Below are 9,042 nucleotides of genomic sequence, written 5' to 3' on the forward strand. Positions count from 1 at the left end.
CATGATTTCCTCACAATTATCACTCCTGGAAAGGGCTGGGGAGGTGCCAGGACTGAGCAGGGCTCGGTCGCAGCAGGAGGTACCTGGCAGTACCACACAGTGTTCTGCAGTTTTTGGTTAGCTTTAGTTCATGATTAGACCTTTCCCAAACTAAGAACTGTGAAAGGAAACACTGTCCAAACTCCAGTACTGCTCCCCCTTCTCAGGCAGATCCTGTGCTGGGACTGGAGAGCTCAAACTGCCAACTTTATCCCCAAAATCAACACAGCCCAGAAGCCATGGGTGGCACAACTGGAGCCCCAAAACTGTGGAAAAGCCAAACACCTCTCTGTCCATGCAAGATATTTGGCTCTGGGGTTAGTTATTATCAAGTATAAATCCAGACATTATTTGGCTACTATTTACAGTGGGTTACACGTCCAGTGCTAGCAAAGAAATTTCTATAGAGAAACCAAAACTGGAAAAGCATGGGCATACATTACAAGGAATCCTGTTAGACTCATGAACGCTTGATGCAGTTGAGTTCAGTGCTTTCATTCTTTGCCATTTGTGTGCACAGTATTAAAAAAGAATCCTCTACCTTTTTTTTTTTTTTCCTTTTTAAAAATACAGAACTGTAGTCTAGTCACACTCTTACAAGTAAGTGATAACAAAAATAGAAAGCAGATACCCAGGTGGGACTAAAACTCTACTAAAGCCTGTCCTTTTTTTTTTTTTTTTTTTTTTTTTTTTTTTTTTTCCACAAATATGTTTCCACAGACAATAATTAGCAGACAAACACACTGTTTGCAATTGCACTGTATTGACTTAAAAGGCGGATACAAAATAGTCTAAATCAGGGATGGCATCCAGGGTGGGAGGTGTGTGTGKGTGTGTGAGTGTGCACAGAGGGTGCTGGCACATTTGGGGTCCTGCTGGGACCCCAAAATAGCAGCAGATCCTCCCCTTTGGGGCTCTGGTGTCTCTGCACACTCACACTCACACACACACAGCGATGGAGCGAGACTGCTGGGACAGGTGGCTTCTTTTGTCTAAATCTTTTCCTATAAAAGAAAAAAAAAAAAAAAAGTGAAATTTTGGTTGGTTTAAAGGTTCTGCTCCATGAAGGAAAAAAAAAAAAAATTCACAAAATCCATTGTTTTTCACCTTTTCAGTCATTTCCTCATGAATAAATATTATCCATTAAAAACCTTTAAAAAGGYGCTGCGATACACAGTGTTATATTTCCGTTTGCCTCAGTGACTCTCCGGTTGCCACGATGATTCCTGCAGGTGGATTTTACCCCATCCCACGGCACAAATTGCACTCTGGGCAGGTTTTGCATCCATCCATCCATCAATCCATCAATCCATCCATCCTGTTGGTGCTGAAGAGCCTTCCCGTTGGGTGCCAGAGCTCAGCTCGGTCCGTCAGGCACAAATTGCAGCAGAAAGGAAGGTGGAGGTGCGGAGGCAGAAGGGGCTGTGTTTGCAGCCTCCTCCCGTGCAGGATGCTCTACAAGGCGGACACCTTGACGATGTTGGGGGTGGCAGAGCTGGCAATGTTCGTGCCGTGCCCGGGGCTGCTCTCACCCTCGGGAGTCAGCGCCGGCGGCGTGGGGATGCTGATGATGGCTGTGGTGATCTGGGAGCCTTTGCAGTTCGCTCTCAGCCCATCATCTGATTTCATGTTGAGGCTGGAACGACTAGAAAACAAATTTAGCGCTTGGCTTGTTGCTCAGAATGAGGTAGTAGAAAGGATGGGATGGTTGTGGTTCTTAATCAGGGTCTTATTCGGCTGAAATATTCAGAAGACTCCACTTAAACGTCTCCCCCCGTTCCTGCAAGGCACCATTTATGTCTACACGGATTACACTGAGCTCTGTAATGTTCCCCCTGGTTACCATACAGCTTTGCACAGGGCAAATTGTTCTCTTTCCATCTCCTTCGTGCACAATTCCAGTTTATTTAAAAAGACATCTAAATACACCGTCCTGTGTACTGCATCTTTTCAGGGCACAGGTAGTTCTTTCTGAGAAAGATGTTGTCTTTCTTGCATTTCAAATACCTCTTTCATATTCACTGTCCCTTGATCTTTTCTATTTTATTTCTCTCGGCAGTAGTTTCAAGGATCTGACAGCTGGGAGCATTCTTATTAGATCTGCATCAATTGCAGCCTATAATTAATTACAGAGGGAAAATGATAGGTTGATTTCTGTGCATCTGCACAGCTACAGGAGTCTGCTATTAGCAGCCCAACACGTTCATTTTCAGCACAAGGCCTGTCCTTTCAGCATGGAAAGCTCCCAGTTGGAAAGCTGTGGCTGTTGTTATCTCAGTGATTTACCAGAGAGTTTCTGATCCCTCCAAAATCCCAGGAACAGAACCCACTCTGCTCCTGGAGTGCCTCGGGCACAGCCTGAGCCTGGRGCAGCCTCAGGGGCTGCTGCTTCTCCAGTGGAAACCAGTACACCCAGTTGGTTGTGTTCCACATGAAAAACAACTCAAAAGCTGTCTTTCTTTTTTTCCTCACTCCATTCTCCCACAGTTTGGTAAGCAAGTAAAATAAGTATTGACATTTAAAATATCACCAGCATCTGATTTAGTGCCCGGAATAGCTGACATTCCCCTGAATTACTGCTTCAGGTGCTGGTTTAAAATATTGTCATATTAAAACTGAAATAGCTGGAGACTTGTTTTGTACTTATTCATTCATATTTCATGCTCTGAAATGTCCTTCTGGCACAAAGTAATCGCTGGCTGCCCTAAAGGCAGCTTTGTTTCAGTTTCTACATCCTTTTGATRGGAGAAGAGGAATGGGATATTCAAAACCAGCCCTGAAAACTTAATGGGCTGAGGGGGATTTAGAAAGTAATTTAATATTTGCAGGAATTACTTGGTGAATAAATAATTCTTTTTTTCAGCAATTTATGTATAAAATTCAATTTTAAACATTTTCTATTCAGGGACACTTCACCTGTGTCCTTTTTATGCTTTTTGGGTCACAGCTACTAAGACCCCACTGTGGAATTCCCTTTGTTTGTCTCCCAGGATGTTTTGGGTTGCAATTTAGACTTTTGGACAATGAAAGTGAGTGGAGTGGGTGTCCCATGGCACCGTGCCAGCTCCTCCCCAGCTGTGCTGGACAGACACTGCTGCCCCTTGGTTTTCCTGTTCCCTGGGGAATCTGTTCCATGCCCTCTCTGGGGAGAGAACCTTTCCCTGATCTCTGCCCTCCAAACTGCACTGAGTGAGCCTGACTTCAATCTACCTTTGATCTGCCTTTGATCTGCCTTTGATCTGCCCTTGATCTGCCCTTGATCTGCCTTCAATCTGCCTTCAATCTGCCTTCAATCTGCCTTCAATCTGCCTTCAATCTGCCTTCAATCTGCCTTCAATCTGCCTTCAATCTGCCTTTGATCTGCCTTCAATCTGCCCTTGATCTGCCTTCGATCTGCCTTCAATCTGCCTTCAATCTGCCTTCAATCTGCCTTCAATCTGCCCTTGATCTACCTTTGATCTGCTTTCAATCTGCCTTCGATCTGTTTTCAATCTGCCATCAATCTGCCCTTGATCTGCCTTCAATCTGCCCTTGATCTGCCTTCGATCTGCCTTGATCTGCCTTCAATCTGCCCTTGATCTGCCTTCGATCTGCCTTGATCTGCCTTCAATCTGCCTTCAATCTGCCTTTGATCTGCCTTCAATCTGCCCTTGATCTGCCTTCAATCTGCCCTTGATCTGCCTTCAATCTGCCTTCAATCTGCCTTCAATCTGCCTTCAATCTGCCCTTGATCTACCTTTGATCTGCTTTCAATCTGCCTTCGATCTGTTTTCAATCTGCCATCAATCTGCCCTTGATCTGCCTTCAATCTGCCCTTGATCTGCCTTCGATCTGCCTTGATCTGCCTTCAATCTGCCCTTGATCTGCCTTCGATCTGCCTTGATCTGCCTTCAATCTGCCTTCAATCTGCCTTTGATCTGCCTTCAATCTGCCCTTGATCTGCTTTCAATCTGCCTTCGATTTGCCTTTGATCTCTCTTTGATCTGCCTTTGATCTGCCTTTGATCTGCTCTGCCCAGCACAGCCAGGAGCCCCTTCCTTCCCTTGGGCATCACAGGAGGGACCAAAAATGCAGCCCTGGCAGTAGATCCTGGTCCTGGAGAGGGTCCCACCCCACCCCAGACCCCACAGCCCCAGAGCCCCACAGCCCCAGAGCCTCACACCAGACCTTGCTGGCCCCACAGCCCTATGGCCCCATATCCCCAGAGCCCCACACCAATCCCCCCAGCCCCCCATTGTACCTGGTGGTGAGGGAGGGCTGCTCGCTGCACTGGATGTGGATGGTGCTGAGCTCCTGCATGCTCCTCAGGCGCGTGGCGGGCACGCTGGAGTTGGGCAGGTGGCTGCTCTTCTTGTGGCGCCGCGAGCAGCACGTGGTGCTCAGCCCGGCCTGGCTGGACAGGGATGGGCTGCGGGACGAGGGGTAATTCTGCATCGAGCTCTCCATGCAGTTCTGCTCAAACAGCTGCTCGTCGATGAAYTCGTGGTTCTGCCATGGGATAAACAGAGCTGTGGGTGTCTCAGCCCGAAGCATTGCCCTGCTCTGTGCTGCCAGGGCTGCTCTGGGCAGCTCAAAAACAAAACTCTGCCCTCTCTGAGGGTTCATTCCCYGTGTCAGCAGGGAAATGAGGAGCTGCTGCAGTGACAGAAGCGTGAGGCTGTCACCGCCACCTCGCTCACACAGTCTGAGATTGCTGGGTTTCAATCTGTCGGGCTGGAATTTCTGTTCATTTTTTGTCTGCATTCCAGAATGGCCTCACAAAAGTCTGGAATGCCACCTGGTTATGAAACCCAAAAGGAGTCCATGCTCCTTTTCCTTTTTGCCTGGGGACAGGGTTGTATTTTTTCTGGCCACAGAATTTAACGTTTGCATTGGCTCTTGGGTTCAAAGCACCCCTGCAGCACCTGAGCTGGGAGAATAAACAGGGCAGAGGAGAAGGGGRAGTGTTCAGGGGAAGGAAATTCAGAAAACCGAATCTGTAAAGAGCTTTTGTGCTAAGGAGAAAGAAATCCTGAAAGAAAGAACTGGTATGTGTGGATATAAACACCCAGTAGAGTGAACAGACTTCATCCAGTCCCTGTCGGCATCGGAAAAGATGGGAAACAAAAGCAACCATGCTGAAAGCAAACACCAGATGTCACCAGGAYGAGTGACAACTGTCACAGGGAACGAGGGCACCCAAGGGAAGCCACGTGCACAAAGTGCCCAGGACAAGAGCAGAACGAGAGGAAAGCAAACACGGCCCAGACACGTCACAGAGAGCACAGAGAAAACAGATCGAATCGAAAAGGAAATACCTTGATGGTGGAAGTTCGCACAGATAACAGGGGATCATCCACAAGATAGGACAATCCCTACGGGACAACATGCCAACAGAAGATAGAAACACAGTTCATTGTCCATTCYGCCATTCAGTTGAGTCCCAGCACTGCATCTCTCGCCTCAGCATTCCAGCTCCAGTTTAAATGGGCAACGGGGCCTTTTCTCACCAAACCTCTCCTGATTCCTGAACAGAATCCTTCTGACAATTCAGCTTTGGAGTGGTTTGTTCATGGAAACAGAACAAAACCCATTATCAACTTTATTAGTTTGATCTTTTGAGAGCTGAAGGCAAAGGAAGACAAAGTTTCAGCTGCTGATTCACAAATCACAGATTGGGGTTGTTTTGAAATGGATTTTGGGGTTGTTTTGCAATGGATTGTGGGGTTTGATCAAACTCTGTGAAAATGCAGAAGGGTTTGGGTCAAAGCACTGGGGTCAAGGCACTCAGCACTTGGAGAAAATGCAGTGTGAACGTCCACACTCAGTCTGGGAGTTGGAACCAGAGGGGAAAAACCTCCTTTTGTTTGCACCAACTCCATCTGCTGTGAGAATATGACAAAGTAACCTTTGTCATGGCAGCTACGAGTCCTTGAGGGTCACTTTGTCATCTGACACAGCAGATCTGTGAGCCATTCACAGCCATTCAGCTGCGAGTGTGTGCCAGTGACAGCCCAGAGTCAATAAATAATGCACTCTGAAAATCCTCTGTCCCATCTCAGCAAAGGTGAATTGCCCATTGAAACGGGTTTGTGACCACCACGGACCATTCCTCATTCCATTCCTGCTCACAAAATGACTCTTCAGTGTTTAAAAATGCTGTCACCACAATTTACATTTTCTGTTTTCATAGAGCATGTGAAATACAGAATCTGCACACAAACCCAGACCAGAATCCAAACCTGCTGTGATTTGGGGCTCCACCATGGGAATAACTGCCTGAAAAACCCATTGTGCAGATTCTCCTTCTGAGTTTTGACCAAAATTCAAATATCACTGTGATTGCCACTCTTTGCTAAAAAAAGAGGAACATTTGGAACGTTTTCAATCCCTGAGATCATTGTCTGAGGGGGTTTGGGAGCTGGGAGCACTCAGCCTTTGTTAATGGGCCACTCCTCATCCCCAGAGATGTTCACCTGCCCTGCACAGCTCAGGATTTCTGTGAACCTCTCGAAAATCAAGAAATAAAGAGACCCTGCAGGCAGTGCTGTCAGCTTTGCTTTGCTTCAGCCAATTTGTTGAATTTCCCAATAAAGTGTTTTGGTGAATTATGGGTCACAAAAGGGTTTAGCAGAAGGTTTTCAGCTGAAGAGTCAGATTGTGCAATATCTGCTGGTAATGTAACATTGAATAAAGGCGAGATGAATCGTATCAAACAAATCCAGTCGTCATTGATACAGGAAGAATCAATTCACTGCCCTTGGCATGGTGACCTTTCGAGCTCGCTGGGCTCAGATCACTGTAATTCATTAATTAATCAGCTTCTTCCAGTGTATCTCTGAGCCCTAAGTGGTGCTGTTCCAGCAGAAGCCAAACTATGGAAGTGAAGGTGATTTGTTTAAAAGAAACTCTTGCAAGTTAGAAACCAAAAGTACATTGGATGATGGATGCAGATAGAAAAAGGCATGAATATTTCAAGTGTTAACCTCTCTTCATTCTCTCTASAATGAATCATGGTATAGATAATGTGTTCCCTTACTGCAGAACCTTTTATATAAACCTGGAAGCAAAACATATGTATCAAATAAATATCTGAAATGTTCCCAGAGACTTCTGCATACACAAGCAGCAACGACAAATCAAACTCTGGCTCCCAACACCTCGCAGGATGCAAACAGAAAACCATGCTGTGCAAACTGCCCGAGTGGCTTTGAGACCAGACAGAGATGAGGAAAGATGTGTGCAAATTTAAACCCTCGAACAGAGTTCATTTTCTCGGAGCCATGTCCAGGGCGGGGTCATTGCTGGTGCCCAGGTTTTGGTTTTGGTTTGGAAGCACCAGCAGCATTTTCCTCCCAAGGCAGCAGARCCATCCCTCAGTGCTGTCAGCACCAGGGAAATGCCCTTTAGTTCTTACCAGAAGCACTGAAAAAATGGAACTCCCTATTTCTACAATCTCCCTAACCCCACGCTGAAAATTTATTTGTGTTCAGACAAAGTTGACTGCGAAGCTACTGCTGCCTTTGTGCAGTGGAGGGGGAGCAGATATCACAACTTTATCCCTCTGCACGGGAATTGTTGTTATTATTTTAAAGACAATGCAATAGGAGCTCATTTAACCCTGTGCAGAATGTTCCTGGGAGCCAGGGTGAGTGCCAGCCCAGGAGGGTGACAGTGTCACCCGAGTCACCAGGACTGTCTCGTACTTACGGTTGTTTTTTCCAGGCAGTGCAGCAGATGGTGGTGTTGGCTCTCGATTAAAGAGGTGCCTTTAGTCATGTGCTGCTCCTCTTCCGTGGAGCCCTGGACAGCAAAAAGAGGAGGGGAMWAAAMCMRGKKKWAAAMYMWKRAAAMKGGRAMMAAAMCMRGKKWWAAAMCSRRRAAAWSGGRAAAAAACAGGTGTAAAACCATGAACACGGGAACAAAACCCAAAGCAGGTGTAAAACCATGAAAACGGGAACGAAAGCAGAGCAGGAGTAAAACCATGAAAATGGGAACAAAACCAGGTGTGAAACCATGGGAACAAAACCAGGTGTGAAACCATGAACACGGGAACAAAATCAGAGCAGGGGTAAAACCATGAAAATGGGAACAAAACCCAAAGCAGGTGTAAAACCATGAAAAAGGGAACAAAACCCAAATCAGGTGTAAAACCATGAAAATGGGAACAAAACCCAAATCAGGTGTAAAACCATAAAAAAGGGAACAAAACCAGAGCAGGGGTAAAACCATGAAAACGGGAACAAAACCAGAGCGGGTGTAAAACCATGAAAAGGGGAACAAAACCCAAAACCAGGTGTAAAATCATGAACACGGGAACAAAACCAGAGCAGGTGTAAAACCATGAACACGGGAATAAAACCAGAGCAGGAGTAAAACTGAGAAAACGGGAACAAAACCAGAGCAGGTGTAAACCATGAAAACAGGAATAAAACCCAGAGCAGGTGTAAAACCATGAAAACGGGAACAAAACCAGAGCGGGTGTAAAACCATGAAAATGGGAACAAAACCCAACGCATGTGTAAAACCATGAAAACGGGAAGAAAACCAGAGCAGGGGTAAAACCATGAAAACAGAACCAGCAGTACCAGCAGGAGCTTTCACGGGGCTAAAGACAAAAATTTCAGTGTTGCCAGTGCTCAGATCTTTCTCCTGACTCTCAGAAGGTTTCCTTAAATGAAGAAAAATCAATTTTTCCTAATGATTCACTTGTCCGCTCAGGTGGGCTCAGCTCTGATTCAAACCCTGAGTGTTTCTCGGTGTTTTTAGCTGGGAAGGAAATATGGGAAGGGCGTCTGGTTGTGATTTCAAGCTCAGGAATCAGAAGGCAAAGAAAAAAAAATCAGCGCTGCTGTACTTTTCCAAAATACATTAAGACTTCTAAGCTTGCTTTGACCTTTGGGTGCCAACAGATGTGCCCTGGTCAGGAGGCAAAAAAAAAGCTGCTGTACCCAAACCTCGGGGCTGTGCCCTCTGTGACACTGTCACTGTGCCCTCTGTGCCACTGTCACTGTGCCCTCTGTG

General features: G+C 46.3%; 1 protein-coding gene across 1 annotated transcript; it reads right to left on the reverse strand.

Moving 5' to 3' along the window:
• Nucleotides 1-1,085: 1,085 nt before the first annotated feature.
• KCND3 (potassium voltage-gated channel subfamily D member 3) lies at nucleotides 1,086-4,726 on the reverse strand. The gene is made up of 2 exons (XM_057387717.1): nucleotides 4,280-4,726; nucleotides 1,086-1,684 (listed from the first exon to the last, which is right to left on the reverse strand). Exons 1-2 carry the CDS (start codon nucleotides 4,642-4,644, stop codon nucleotides 1,495-1,497), a joined length of 555 nt encoding a protein of 184 aa, XP_057243700.1. The 5' UTR covers nucleotides 4,645-4,726; the 3' UTR covers nucleotides 1,086-1,494.
• Nucleotides 4,727-9,042: the final 4,316 nt, after the last annotated feature.

The sequence above is a fragment of the Malurus melanocephalus genome, unplaced genomic scaffold (genome assembly GCF_030028575.1).
Source record: "Malurus melanocephalus ecotype Western Australia unplaced genomic scaffold, MMel_1.1 scaffold_1322, whole genome shotgun sequence".
Lineage (NCBI taxonomy): Eukaryota > Metazoa > Chordata > Aves > Passeriformes > Maluridae > Malurus > Malurus melanocephalus.